Here is a 15587-nt window from a genome sequence, read left to right as displayed (position 1 = left end):
CTGACGCGGCGGCTATGACGACGTCATAAAGGTTCACGGGCTAGCGATGCTAACACCGGAAAACGCGGAGCACAACCGAGCACGCTCAGGCGGACGTTCAATCGGACGACGAAGAGTACCCCGAGTCCAATGCATATTCATCGGAGGAGTGGGTACAGTCTGCTAAAAAAAGGCCGTCAAGAAAGTGTAACTTCTGCACGCGAAACGGACAATCGAAGTGAAAAGTATCTGTTGTGCAAATCCTGCTCCCTCTCCTTGCACGCAGGGCAGTGTTACAAAAAGAAAAACTGTATTTGAAACATCCACATAATTGTAAATAGTACCACAGTTGCACACATTTGTAAATAGTTTGCGAAATTGTTTTGTCAAATTGTTACACTGTTGAATGGAAATAAACGTATTTTGCAATCTAAAAACACTTTTTCATTGTTGGTGGTAAGTGCTTTACAGAAGTAAAGCACTGTTTAGGTGTTTGTGGCATCATTCATGGACAAAAAGAAGTGTACAATTCACTAGAGTGCATGAAATAACATCGTTTCACAAAAAGCTCTTTTTCTCCGCTTTCGGTGAAACTAACCATTTTCTATTGTTGATTACTGAAGAACGCAATAAGGTAGAAACAAACTTTTTTTTCTGATGAAAGCTGAGAGTTCAATCTTTCATTTGGTAGTATGTGTGTTTCCATAGTCCAAACACAACATTTTCTGTGGACCTTGAAAGATCAGTCAAAATGCTTAAATCAGCTGGCACTGGCGACATCCCGTTTCTGAAAACGTCTGGCAGTGAAAGAGTTAAGAATGAATTAATTTTTCTGAAGTTCATATATTGGATCTTACGACGGCATATTAGGGCCACATATAAATATATATTTTTTAGAGGGTGGGGGCAATATTCAGACAAAAAAAAAAAATCGCAAATTTGCCACTTTATTTAGTGGCAGATATACGAGAAAAAACCTTACGAGAAATACACGTAGCGCAAGGTTATTTTAGTTAATTTAAAATGTTTTAATTTTTAATTTTTTTAATGGAAAAAAAACCAATTTTGTTAACGAAATAAAATAAAAACAAAAATGCTTTTAAAAAACCCGAAAACTAACTGAAACTACATTTTATGTTTACAAAACTAACTAAAACTAACTCAAATTATAGCAAAAATGTCCTTCGTTTTAATCTTCGGTAATCAATTTAATGCATGAGCCTTTGGGGATGATTTATTTTGATATTAACCGAAATACGGACATTTGAAAGTTTGTCACACAAAAGTGACGTCATCTAGCAGCAGCCAATAGAAAAGCACCTTCAGATGACGTTGCTCCCATGGTGTTTTTAAAAAAAATTGCACACAAGTAATACACTTTTTTTCAAACTAAAACTAATACTGAAACTAACTAAAACGAAACTAAAACTAAGCATTTATGAAATAACTAAAACTAATAAAAAACTAACAGAACCACCTTGAAAATGTATTAAAACTAACTAAATTTAAAAACCAAAACTCAAAACGAAATCAAAACTATAATAACCCTGACGTAGCGTAGCTATAGTCTAATCATGTGAGGATTCGTTGGTGGTTAATGGGACACTGTTTATAAAATGAAAAGGCAGGATAGAGAAGGATTCATTCTTAAATTAAAACTTTACTCATCATACAAGACAGCTAGAGCGACAAAATTTCCCTATCAGCTGACTAACACTAACCAATCAGATGCTAGCATACTTAAGGTAAATGCTCATGAATGACGGAGAGCAGCAGATTCGACACATCAATTTAGATACTTGTACAAAAAAATACCAAAATGTATGAATGTGTAAATAATAATTCTAGAAACACAAGTGTACAAGTAAATATGCATTTTAACAAATTAACTTAAATGCTTGATCGCCCGGGTGTGGACCTTCGCAAAGTGGCCAGTGGCCATACACAACGGTTCAAAGAATGAATGATTAACATGTAATGGTTAATCTATGCTAAAGCAATTACTATCTCCTTATTTGGAAACCCGACCGAAAAGTATTGGCACAAACAGTCGAGTCGTACGCTACGTGTATTTCTCGTAAGTTTTTTGGGGGGGTTTCTTGCAAATCTGCAACTACATAAAGTGACAAATTTGCCACTTTATAAACTCGCAAAATTACAATTTTTTTTCGCGCAAATTTGCCACTTTGTAAAGTGGCAAATTTGCGAGAAAAAAACTAGGTAAATGCAAGTGAATGACGGAGAGCAGCAGATTTGACACATCAATTTAGATACTTGTACAAAAAAAATACCAAAATGCATGAACGTGTCAATAATAATTCTGGAAACATAAATGAACAAGTAAATATACATTTTAACAAACTAACTTAAATCCTTGATCGTCCAGGTGTGGACCTTCGCAAAGCAATTACTATCTCCTTATTTGGAAACCCGACCGAAAAGTATTGGCACAAACAGTTGAGTAGTACGCTACGTGTATTTCTCGTAGTTTTGTGGGTTTCCCTCGCAAATCTGCCACTATATAAAGTGGCAAATTTGTCACTTTATAAACTCGCAAATTTGCGAGAGAGAAAAAACTTGCGAATATATGATTTTACAAAAAGTGGCAAATTTGCGAGTTTTTTCCTCGGAATATTGCCCTCGCCCTCTAAAAATATATATATTTATACGTGGCCCTAATATGCCGTCGTAGGATCTCATTATATTGTGCAGCTATAGTTTGACAGAGACTATGAACATTCTGTCACTTATATAATCATAGGCTGTGTTATCAGTCAATACTTTAACTGATAGGAGTATTATATCATCGAATATAACAACACACACATACATGGAAAAAACTCACACACTGATCATTATCACGTCATACTAAATATTGCCTTTATTAATTGTTGACCTTTTTTTCAATAAGCACTCCAAGTAAATAAAAAGTCTCCTAGCTATGAAAACACAATCACTTGTTTTTAGCTGCCAAGAAAGCTCACCGGATGCTCTTAGGTGTCATAAATGAATGAGAGTCCCAAAGGTGCTTTATTGCATGCTGTAAAAAATGACATCACAAGTGATGGGACGCGATATTCGTACCCGAAGGTGATCTTTGCGAAGGTCAGTTAAACGATCAACCGTCCTGCCGCAGCAAAGCAATGGAGCCTTCCAAAGTATCCATGTTGGCTCTTTTCCTGCTTGTAGTCTTTGGAACAACTGCAGCCAAAGGTAAGTAAGCCTTGCAAAACTTTTCTTTCCCTAAATTTGAAAAGCTTTCAATCTAGAAAATGCAATTTTCATACAGGAAGCAAACATTTTAGTCATCTTGGCTACTTTGGATTCTCAGTTACAATTACACTGTCACTTAAATGCTTTTCACTTCTACTGACAAGTGATTATGCTTCAATCTACTTGAATTTAAAGCACACTTCAACATCACAATCACTCTTCTCTTCGTGAACCGTTTTTTTTTTAACAGGAAGACTTTTCAACTGCTTTTATTCATGCACATGCAATAAGTGAATTTGTTTCTAAATATGCTTATACATAAGGAAAATAAGATGAAAATGTGCAAACACTGAGAACTACATCAGAGAGATTTAAAAAAGAAAAAAAGGGTGTGGAATGGGACTTCACACTGTTGAAGCCACTAGAGTGCCTTGTTGTTTACTGTGAGTGCATGCGCGACATGGGGAGAAAGGCGTAAGAGTAGGTTGAGAGGAATTAAAAACAAAACGTTTGACTGACAATAAGCGTGTGGACTGAAGCATCAGAACGACATGGCTACTTTAGAGCGCCTCGTTGTCACGGGGATTGAAAAGTCATTGTGAGTGTTAAGTGGTTATATTTTCATGGCTCAACTCTGTAGTCATTTGTAGGCAGCGTCTAAAGTTCCAGGTTCTGATGGACAGGTATTTGGATTAACAGTTGACAGTTGAATGGTTTCAAAGCATTTAGCGGACATGCCCACAGCATTAAAGAGCAACACCCTGAATTATTTATTTATTTATTCTTTTTTTTTTTTTTTAAGGATTTTTTGAAGTTTTATTTTATGTACCTGGTGATTTAAAAAAAAAAAATTTTTTAAACTGGCAGGATTCTTAACAACACTCTTATCTGTGTCAACTTTATTTTTTTATTTATTATCATTTCACATGCTTGTTTGACATGCTAAATGCATTTTCTACAAACAAGCTTTTTTCATATTTCATTACACCTTGATATGTTTTGCTTTCAGACAGATTTTGCTTATTTGTCTTTTAAAGTAGCCTGAACATGTTCAGTCTGATTCAAACTATTTTATCATGTTACTCTGATTTCTTTTAAGTTCCACATCTTCTGTATTATCCTTTAATCCTATTTTGCCATTATTATCAATTATTCTCATTGATTAATTGCATTTCATGTCAATGTTTGTTGATATGTATTACATGTGCAGCGCTGGTGGATTGTTGTTGTAAACAGCAGTACTTGAAACCAACTGTGGACATTATGATTTAGTAGATAAGAGGCCACAAGGGTGATGTGAGATAGACAGTACATCCACGTCAGCCAAGGCCTGAACAAAGAACAGTCCACTGTATTTGACTTGACTGTATGTGTTGTTCTTTGACTCGTCAGTCTGCATTTTTAATGAAAGAGACAATGTATAACTGAAACTAATCTGATTTACTCGTTTCACTACACAGTTGAAGAGGAGAACCCCGAGTTCTGGAGATCACAGGCAAAGAAGACTTTACAAGCAGCTTTAAACAGGAAACAGAACACCAATGTGGCCAAAAACATCCTGTTTTTCCTCGGGGATGGTAGGTTGCAGCGCACAAAGTGGCAAAAGACGTTAACCATTCCAATATGTTGTACACATCACTTTCTCAATGCGTCCGGGTCATTGAGCAAAATTAAAGTCTGCGTGTATGCATCTTGACATTACTGTAGGTATGGGAATCACAACCTACACAGCAGCTCGTATCCTCAAGGGACAACTGCAGAACCGCACAGGAGAGGAGACTGTGATGACCATGGACACCTTCCCCCATGTGGGCTTGGCTAAGGTAATATGGTAATAAAACACGCACACACACACAGATTTGAAGCTCATTTTATTCATATAATGTACAGAAGAATCCTTTTGTCTCTATGGGTTTGCAATCTGTCCAGCATATGGCCTCCTTAAGCTTCCAAGCCTCAAATGATTATGATTGTGATCAACTTTAAGGCTGTACATGTGCTGTTTGAAAGCAAATATAGGTATTAAATAATAATAAAAAAATATTCTCATTGGTTATAAAATGAGATACACGAAGACAACAGAGTAGTGCTTAGTTTTGATTGTCAGAGAATGTATTCATTTAAAGTGACCGTGTATAGGATTTAGTGCCATCTAGTGGTGAACTATTCATTCATTAATTTAAAAAACAACAACATACATTTCAATAACATGCCAAAAAATATGTTCTATCCAGGGTTATTATAGTTTTGGAATTTTTCATTTTAGTTAGTTTTTATTTCGTTTTGAGTTGTTTTTTAAATTTAGTTAGTTTGAATTAGTTTTCAGGGTGGTTCTGTTAGTTTTTATTACTTTTAGTAATATCATAAATGCTTAGTTTTAGTTTAGTTTTAGTTAGTTTCAGTATTAGTTTTATTTTTTATTTTTTAAAGTGTGTATTACTTGTGCGCAATATTTAAAAAACACCATGCGAGCAACGTCATCTGAAGGTGCTTTTCTATTGGCTGCTGCTAGATGACACTTTCAAATGTTCTTATTCCGGGTTAATATCAAAATAAATCATCCCCAAAGCATGCATTAAATTGATTACCAAAGACTAAAACAAAGGATATTTTTGCTATAATTATAGTTAGTTTTAGTTAATTTTGTAAACATAAAATGTAGTTTCAGTTTTCGTTTTTTAAATAGCATTTTCGTTTTTATTTTATTTCATTAACGAAATTGTTTTTTTAATTTTAGTTCTTGTTTTTTTCGTTTTAGTTAACTAAAATAACCTTGGTTCTATCACATCAATGTACATAAAAAAAATATATAATCTAATCGTAGGTCTAGTAATCACTAATTATATTACAGGAGGCTTACATGTTTTGCCACCATTTTTCTGCTACGGATACCCGAAGGAGAAGTACTTCACGAACGTAATTAGCCCTGGTGGAGCTTGCATCTTGTGACCCAATGGGTTGATCGCCGCTTACCTTCCACATCTGGGGCAGCTGGTCGTCACTTAGACTCTGCTTTGTTCTCACTAGATTTTGCTAGCATCTCTCGCTAGCCGCTCTTGTTAGCCCCTCCAGCTAATTCTTGCTCTTGTTAGCTGCTCCAGTGAGTTCTTGCTAGCCACTCTTGCTAACCGTTCCCGCTAGCTCCTGCTTGCTGGGCTCGCTCGCTCAAGCCAAGTAATAATTGGTAGTATTTCAGATAATGGATGGATGGATGGTGGTAGGCTTGCAAAGTATGATCTCTCTGAGGCACCGTAGTGCCCTTGCCTTAAAATACTGACATTCTATTAATTCACCACTACATGGCACTACATCTACATCTTTAAATACACTGTGTGCGATAATTAATGTAGTGGTTAACTAATAGTTAATTCATTGAAAAAAAAACAACTGATTATCAATTAAAAAAAAGTTATATTACATCAACATACAATTTTTCATATAATCATAGTGTAGTAATCGGTAATTACATTACATGGTTGGAGCCTCCCCCCACCAGAGGCTGGCTTGTTTTGCCACCATCTTCCTACTACGGATGCCCAAAGGGCAACTTCATGAACGTATTTAGCCCTGCTTATAGCAAGTGCAGGGGTGCTCAAGTTCGCTCAAGTTCGGTCCTCGAGAGCCCCTATCCAGTCTGTTTTTCATGTTTCCCTCCTGCAGCACAGCTGAATCTAATGATCAGCTAATCAGCAAGCTTCGCAGAAGCCTGATAACGATCCTGATCATGAATCCGGTGTGTTAGTGGAGAGAAACATGGAAAACAGGCTAGATAGGGGCTCTCGAGGACCAAACTTGAGCACCCCTGAGCTGGTGTCTGACCCAATGGATCGACAGCCAAGACTTACCTTCCACAGCTGGGGTCTACAGGTGGTCACCGCTGAGTCCCGCTTCGCTCTCAAAAGTTTTTACTAGCTTCTTCCACTGCTATATAAATAAGGATGACATGTCTTGACTAGCCGCTCTTGTTAGCCGTTTGATCCAGCCTATGGCTCGGCTAACTACCATTAGCCGCTCTTGTTAGCTGCTCCGGCTAACTCCAGCTTGCTCGGTCTCTTGGCGCTGACTCTTGCCAAGATGCTCTCTCGCTTATATCAAATAATAATATCGGTGGTAGGCTTGCGAAGTTTGGTCTCTCTGAGTCACCGTAGTTCACGTGCTTCAAAATACATGTGCTTCAGCTGTATTCTATTATTTGGCAACATCTAGTGGTCAACTGTTAAAAAAATGTTTATTGGATATGATGCAGAACCAAGATCAGTTTGGGTTTTACTTGTCCGCAGTATGCTGTCTCGAGCACAGGCAAAAACATTGACTGTCAGTCCATTAGATGAAAGCTGCTTCTTGTGCTTTGTGCAGACCTACAGCGTGGACTTCCAGATTGCAGATAGTGCTGCCACAGCCACTGCTTATCTGTGCGGGGTCAAAACCAACCTGAACACCATCGGCGTCAGCGCTGCAGCTCGAAATGGCGTTTGTAAGAGTCAGAAGGGCAATGAAGTCACATCCATCCTGAAGTGGGCCAAAGATGCAGGTGAGGATACTAAGACAATGTCATGATTGAGAACTAGAAGAGATATGCTTAAATTCAAATGTTGTGGGGTTTACAGGTTACATGATGACACCTCGATTCTTATTATGTTACCATGCTATCAGCATTACATATCTTATAACAAACACACCCTTGCACAGCACTATTTATGGATCAATTTATCAAAAGACAGTCCAGTATGAAATGCACACTCACTGCATGTACCATAAATGTTCATTTAGCATATAATTAAAATCCACTATCTTAATGCTAACCTACAATGGGAATCCTAGCATTAGCATTGCTAACGTGGGTGAAGTCGTCAAAAAAGAGCAAATGACGCTAGTTAGTAAGTTACTCAATATTTCCAGGCAAGTCTGTCGGCATTGTGACAACCACACGGGTCCAGCACGCTACGCCAGCCACCAGCTACGCCCACAGCGCCAGCAGGAAGTGGTACAGTGACGCCGACATGCCCGCCAGCGCCAAGAGGGACGGCTGTACTGACATTGCATCTCAGCTGCTCAATAACACAGACATTAATGTGAGAGGGAGACTATTATTTCATAACATTTTCGTTAGTGACATGATATCTCACTTAATGGAGTGTTTATATCTCGCAGGTGATCATTGGTGGTGGGAGAAAGTACATGACCCCCAGGGGTACCAAGGACCCGGAATACCCCGGAGACTTTTCATCCAGGGGTAAAAGGCAAGACAAACGCAACCTGATCAGTGAATGGCAGAACCAGAAAATAGGAAAGGTAATTTATCAGTGTGTCTGTTAGCGATAAAGCCAATACCAGCTCTTCATGCTTTAAAATTGATTCTCAAATCAAAATATTGCTACTTTTGACCATTTGAGGTAATGTTTAAAACTAAACTCAAAAGCAACTCAAAGTTCATTTAAAGTAATTAAAATGATTATAATGTAAACTGTAATTATCAGGAACAAAGTGAGAAAGAATAACAGAGAAATTGTCTAAATGATACACTGCTGGTGGCACCTAGCTTTTATTTCAGTCACACAATGGCAGAGTGTAAACTGAGTCATGTGTGGAATAATTCCATTCTGGTAAATTGTGGCAACACACCAAATTAATCCTTTAAAGACTTAACCATGAAATATATGAGAGAAAATTTGGATTCTTTGTAAATAGAGTATTTTTTGGTCCTTTTGAAAAAACATTTTTTGGGGAAAATCAATCTTCCACCTATGACTTGATTTGTGTCATATTTGATACATCAGGTTACAATGCTCTAAATCTGTACATTTAAATTGTCAAAAATATAATAATAAACAGAAATATCAAACATATTAGTATTTCTAAAAGAACATTTCCCATTTTTAACAAATGTAAGTGTCTCTCCTTTCTCAATCAGGGCGATCTTGCAAGGTCGCTGAAAAAGCCATCAGCTGGGTGATACTGCCCTCTAATGGATTATCTGTGCAATGCATGTGTTAGATCATATACGTCAGGGTTTTAATGGGGCAAAAAAAAAAATTATACTCTTGAAATAGAGGGCTCAAAATGTCTTGTATTTAATATTTATTGCGTTATAGGGTTAAATAAATTTCTATTTTATTTTTATTTTATTTCAATCATTTTTTTATTTTATTTTTTTTTCTGATAAACTGTATAAACAGGTGTCTTCTAATGCTTTCCACATGACCTGGTCAATACTTTGACATTTTTGTGCATGTTTGTTGAAAGCTTGGATTTGGGACAAAAACCACCATCTTCCAGTTAAACACTGGGATAAACACAATTTGGCTGTTTGTCCTCCCCTCGGACGAGCAAGGACTATCCACGTCACTTCCCTGAAACTGACATAGTCGCTCTGCCACCCATCAGCTCAGTCTCTTACACGCCTCTTTAGCGAGTTGGAATAGTAGCGTTTGCGAACATCTTTAGATCAATTTTCAGTTAGTGAATTATTAGCATAGCATTTAGTCAGTTTATTTAGCCTTAACTTGTAGTATAGAAATGAATTAGGTTGCAGTTTTCACTGCTGCTGTCAATCACAGCCAGACCATGCCAAACCCTCTCCCCATTTGCAAGCCCAACAGTCCTCCAGGCCACGCCCCCCTTTGAGCGCCATTTTCTAATATTAATGAGAGGTAGTGATGGGCATGACAGTTCTTTTAAGTGAACTGAATCCTTAGAATCAGTTCATTAAAAATAACCGTTCAAAAGATTTATTCATCGAATCATTCATCTACGCATTTTTGGGATTTCACCTGAATTATAATACAGAATAGGGATGTCAAAATAAGTGTGTTAATACCAAGCTAATTTAAAGTTCCTTTAACGCCACAAATGTTTTTAACACGTGATTAACGTCCGCCCCTTGCACTATGTTGTCATCAATGTCCAACATTAAATGCCATCTACTGGCAGAAAAATGACCTCATCACAAATCAATGTCTCACACGTTTTTTTTTGTGTTTTTTTCTTTTTTACAGTACAGTACAACTTTTTAATTTGAACTTCAAATATCTTTAGGAATTATTATGAAATTACTTTATTAATGAACTAATAGATACAACTATATTTGTATTAGGTTAACATGTTTTTCCACTTTTAGAGTGAACAATTGGGGGAAAAGTATTGTACATTTTGTTTTATTGTATTTAGAATAGATATGTGTGATTAATTTGCGATTAATCATGAATTAATTATTGAAATCATGTGATTAATTACAATTTAAAAAAAATATTGACTGACACCCCTATAATACAGTATAAAAGTGCAATATGACCCTGATTCTAACGTATGAGTTTTGAAATTCACATAGAAGTTATGCTTTGCCTTTTTACTGGCTCATAAGTAGATATCCAATTCAAGATATACGATATTTATTAGATATTTAAAGAAATAGGCTGAATACTCACTGTGCAGGACTTGTGTAATGACATACCTGACATCACATGCATTCAAAATGTTATTCTTAGTTTTTATTGGCTACAAAAGTGATGTGACAGAACGTGACTAAAGCAGTTCAGAATGGCCTGTTGTGTGTGTGTGTGTGTGTGTGTGTGTGTGTGTGTGTGTGTGTGTGTGTGTTCATACCATAGGTAGCCCATTATGTTTGGAATAAAAAGGATTTTGATGCTGTTGACCCTGAAACCACAGATTACCTCATGGGTGAGTGTTTTTGTTTACAATATTTGGATTTTACTTCCTTTCTGTTCAGCAGAGGGGAAAATTAAAACATTAGTCTATTTTATTCCTCTTTTTAAATAGAAAGTCATTAGACTACTAGCTGAACAAATTAACAAACTCACTCGGTCCATCTTGTTACCGATAGCCTTGCCAGGTTTAGTGCCAAAGACAGTTAGTCCCATACAATAAATATTAAGGCATTTCTCACAGATGTATGATCCAAAACAGCTCCATTTACTTTTTGCTATCAGTGACATCTTGAAACGTCAATGTGTGTGAAGGAGGTCATTTGAGCCATGCTGGCTGATCTGTCGTTTGTGAGAGAGAGATTTGGAGCTGCTCTTCAATTTTCGTCTGTTTTAGCCTCCATTGACTGTATTGTCCTGTTGGTCTGCTTCTCTTCTCCCTCAGCTCTGTTTGAACCAGGTGATCTGCGATATGAAGCTGAGAGGGACCCCAACATGGACCCATCCATCGTCGAGACCACCGAAAAAGCCATCCGCATCCTCAGGAAAAACCCAAAAGGCTTCTTCCTTTTAGTGGAAGGTGAGGGCATCCCACGATTTCATCAGGCAGACAAAGGTTGAATAATGTCATCCCCAAGGAGTGTGCTAAAAATAGGAGATGGCATGTGTTTGCACCTGCTGGATCAATTGATCCTTTAATCATCACAAAGGGCCTCACTGTAATGGATGTTTGCTAAAACATCAATATGGTTTTGCATTTATATATGAGAACCATTATGGTGGTCTTTTTTGTGCACAACCCCCTGAATCTGTCTATGTTAGTATTAAATTGTACCTGTGATTAGACAATTTGCATTCAATTCAATGAAGTTGTTGCAACATATGACAGTGTGTGTGCGCGCGTGTGCATGTGCGTGTGCGTGTGTGTGTGCGCTCAATGACTGTGTGCATTTCACGGAAGCATCTCCAAGTCTAATCCAACTCTTCTTTAATCTGACACGGGCACTTGGGGACTTCATGGTGCTACTCAGTCTTGGCAATTTCTTGAAAATATCAAGCCGGTGTATAAATAGAAGCAACAGTTCAGCTGGTACTCTCATATTTGTTATGAGAAATTGAGATACAAGTTTTGAGTGAGTTGTAAAAAAAAAAAGACAAATGAAAATCAAAATTCAACTTTAATTTACTTGGTAAAATACACACACACACATATTGCTGCCAAACAACCATTTCAAATGTTTGAAGTGTCCCAAAGACAAATGTATACGTTTTTTTTTTAATGCTAGAGCATACAGAAGGCTTTGATGCAGCCTCTCAACTGCAAAGAACGGTTGAAGAAATTGTAGTTATTACACAAACGGCCAGCAGGTGGCAGCAGAGCAAAATATATCAATCAGGGCCATGATGAAAAAAAGGTAATTTACTCACATTTCTAAATAGATTTGGGAATCATAATGAAATTTTGCTATATTCTAATGCTAATTGCTGCAAAACGAAAATAGATTATTATTTTTTTCCTGATGAAAGAAGAGACTTTAATCTTTCTTTTGGTAGGTTTTATAGCAATAGAATACAATATTCTGTGGGGCTTGCAAAATCAGTCAAAATCCAGCAAAACAGCCATGAGTGAAAGGAATTACTTCAGTGAAAATTGCTGGGAGTGAATGAGTTAATGTAACAATATGTTTATGATATTTCGAGGCTAAGAAATGCACTGCATCGTAATGGATTATTATTAGTATTATTATTTTTAAATCATGACCTTTCTCATGTCAATAAAATGATAGGACTACCTTATGCTATGATGCAGTGCAGCATCTTGATAACAACAAAGAGACTTACAAAAGTGTCACAGCCACCCTTGAACTTTTGGCCTTTTGTCACATTTTAGGCTTCAAATATAAAAATTTAAATTTGGATATATTTTTGGGGTGAGGATTCAACACCAAGTGGGACACAATCTTGAAGTGAAACGAAATGTATATATTTTAAACTTTTTATTTTATTTTATTTTTACAAATAACTCAAAAGCAGGATGTGTGAAAATATTCACATTAATTGAAAACTCTGAAGTGTCTAATTGTGTGACTGTGACTCTGAATTAGAGATAGACTGATATGTTTTTTTCAGGGCTGATACCGATACCGATTATTAGTCGTCAAGGAGGCTGATAACTAATATTTGAAGCCGATATTCACTTTCATTAAAAGCAAAAAATGGCAGCAAAATTGATAAAAAAAATACACAAACCAAACTTTGTTAAAAGTTTTTTAAGCATGTGTTTATTCATTTCACATTTGCAAAATGTTTTTTGTTTTTATCTCAGACAATCTACATCTTTGTTTTAAAATTCTAAGTAAAAGTTCAGGGAACTCTCAGGTTCATCAGCATTTCTTAAAAAGTTAAATGAACACTTAAACAAATAATTAACTCTGTATTGCTTTCTACAGTAAATGAAGTTTTCCAAAACTTCTGAAGTGTCAAATTTCCACATATCTTAACATGCATCTGCATCGCTTACACACAATTTTAAAATAGTTCCTTTAACACAGCACAGCAGTAGAACATTTGATTTCATCCTGCTTGAACAACAATAATTGCCGTCTTTAGTATTTTGCTCACAGTACATTCAGAGAGCAAATCCGTGTTGGCATCAAGTTGATGACCTTTATCTGTTTGTGTTGTCAGGGGGCCGCATCGACCAGGCCCATCACGATGGCCGAGCTTACATGGCGCTTCACGAGGCGGTGGCGTTGGACTACGCCATTGCCAAGGGCTTGGAACTCACCAGCGAGCAGGAAACGCTCACGATAGTGATGGCTGACCATTCCCACCCGTTCACCTTCAATGGATACCCATTCCGAGGACAAAGTATTCTGGGTAATTTTAAGAGTGAGGAGTGCTGAAGATGAATGATGTTGTCCGTGTGGGAAGCAGAGAAAGCACAAACCCTCGAAGCACTTTACTGAGAGTAACCTAAGGTGACATTTGCTAATTATTGTCTGTGTGTGTGTGTGATGGCACTCATTGCATTGCCTGCTAGTGGTTGTCTTCAGTCGCTTGACATTTCCTCTGGTTTGTACACCCTTCAATTACAACATATAGCCAGCAGCCTTTCTATTGAAGTCGTGCAATTTCTCTTACCCTCTCTTGCCTTCTCTCCACTTTTCTGTGGCCATGAATGTCTTTCTTTACATGATGTTCTCTTGGCTCAACTCACTCCATCAGCCCTCCTCACTTGTTAATCTCCTCTTGGAGCTTCCCCAATGCTGCCAAGCATCATACTTTTAATCTTTTTTCTTGATTTTGTGAGTGAGGATTCATTGGATTGGTGAAGGGGAAAAGTTAATGAATGCCATTTAAGTTGGAGAACAGCACAAATGAAGGTATAGAAGTTAGGGTAATTATATTCAGATGACACAAATGGTGTGGCTTGTTTGAAGTCATTCCTCAAATACAGGGTATCAAGCGCTGGCAGGAATATGAGTTGAGCAGTTTTTAATCAATATCAGAAGGTGGCCATTTTGTCACTTACTGTCGAGTGAAAATGACATCACAGTTGCTTAGGTCTCAGGTAACAACCAATCACAGCTCAGCCTCAGTAAACAGGTCAGTTGTGATTGGTCGTTGTCTGAGCCCTGATCAACCCTGATGTCATTTTCAGTCGACAGCAAGTGGCAAAATGGCCGCCCCCTGAGATGAATAAAAACGGCTGCATAACTCATATTCCACAAATGTAATATTAAACAATATGTCGTATTTAGATTAGTTACGTCACATATAACATTTTGTTGTCAAGAAATGTTAAGGTTGACTTCCACAGAAGAACTCAGGGTTGTTTCGTCAGTCAGCTTGTCTTTAAGGCTCGCTGACATTGTCCTTAACAACCAAAAACCTGTATGTTGTCAGTTGAGCTATTTCACCAATAACAAAAAGATAGAGACAAGGCCATAAAGTTTTTTCTGACTCGGCTACCTGCTTGTTCATATACTGTGCCGTTTTAGTTGTGTCGAGAAGACAGTGTTTTTTCATCTCTAGTGGCTAGGATTCTGCACTTTTATTGCCGCGGCCGGGGTTCGATTCCCGGTCAGGGAAATCAGAAGTATTGAAGGTCGTTTTGCCAGTTTGTCTTTAATCCTTGCTGACATTGTCCTTAACAACCAGAAACCTGTATGTTGTAAGTAGCTATTTTGCGGATGCCAAAAAGATTAAGACAAGGTCATAACGTTTTTTCTGCCTCATGTACCTGGTTGCTTGGTTATATATTGTGCTACGTTAGCTGTGTCCAAAAATATATGTTTGTTGTCCCACGTGGCTTAGTGGTTAGAATTCAGCTCTCACTCCTATGGCATAGATTTGATTCCCGGTCAGGGAATTCAGAAGTATTAAAGTTTTTTTTTTTGTTTTACCAGTTTGTCTTTAATGCTCGCTGACATTGTCCTGAACATTGTCCTGGTCCATATGCTGTTCTATGTTAGCCATCTCCAGAAGACAGTGTTTGTCATCCCTGGTATTCTAGTGGTTAGGATTCGGCACTCTCACTCCGTTGATCGAAGTTTTTTCTGACTCGGCTACCTGCATCAGGGATGTGATTTTTCCGCTAATTCGCGGAATTCCGCTTTTTTTATCGCCCCCCCCCCAAAAAAAAAAAATCGTTTATTATTATTATTATTTTTTTGTTTTTGTTTTATTTATTTATTTTTTTTTTAGTAGTTCATTGTGTATGCACATGAC

At 37.3% G+C, this 15587-nt stretch overlaps 1 protein-coding gene across 1 annotated transcript in view; it reads left to right on the top strand.

The window, feature by feature from the left end:
* The first annotated feature begins 3122 nt into the window (after window positions 1-3122).
* alp3 (alkaline phosphatase 3) overlaps window positions 3123-15587 on the top strand; it is a 78731-nt gene continuing 66266 nt past the window's right edge. The window contains exons 1-9 of the mRNA XM_077566005.1: window positions 3123-3192; window positions 4653-4769; window positions 4900-5015; window positions 7549-7723; window positions 8092-8264; window positions 8344-8484; window positions 10800-10869; window positions 11299-11433; window positions 13542-13733. Of these exons, the coding sequence (XP_077422131.1) occupies window positions 3123-3192; window positions 4653-4769; window positions 4900-5015; window positions 7549-7723; window positions 8092-8264; window positions 8344-8484; window positions 10800-10869; window positions 11299-11433; window positions 13542-13733 (1189 nt within the window). The remainder of the gene's footprint in view (window positions 3193-4652; window positions 4770-4899; window positions 5016-7548; window positions 7724-8091; window positions 8265-8343; window positions 8485-10799; window positions 10870-11298; window positions 11434-13541; window positions 13734-15587) is intronic.

Source organism: Vanacampus margaritifer, chromosome 5 (assembly GCF_051991255.1).
Source record: "Vanacampus margaritifer isolate UIUO_Vmar chromosome 5, RoL_Vmar_1.0, whole genome shotgun sequence".
In the NCBI taxonomy this organism is placed as follows: domain Eukaryota; kingdom Metazoa; phylum Chordata; class Actinopteri; order Syngnathiformes; family Syngnathidae; genus Vanacampus; species Vanacampus margaritifer.
This window is presented reverse-complemented; position numbering and strand designations above follow the sequence as displayed.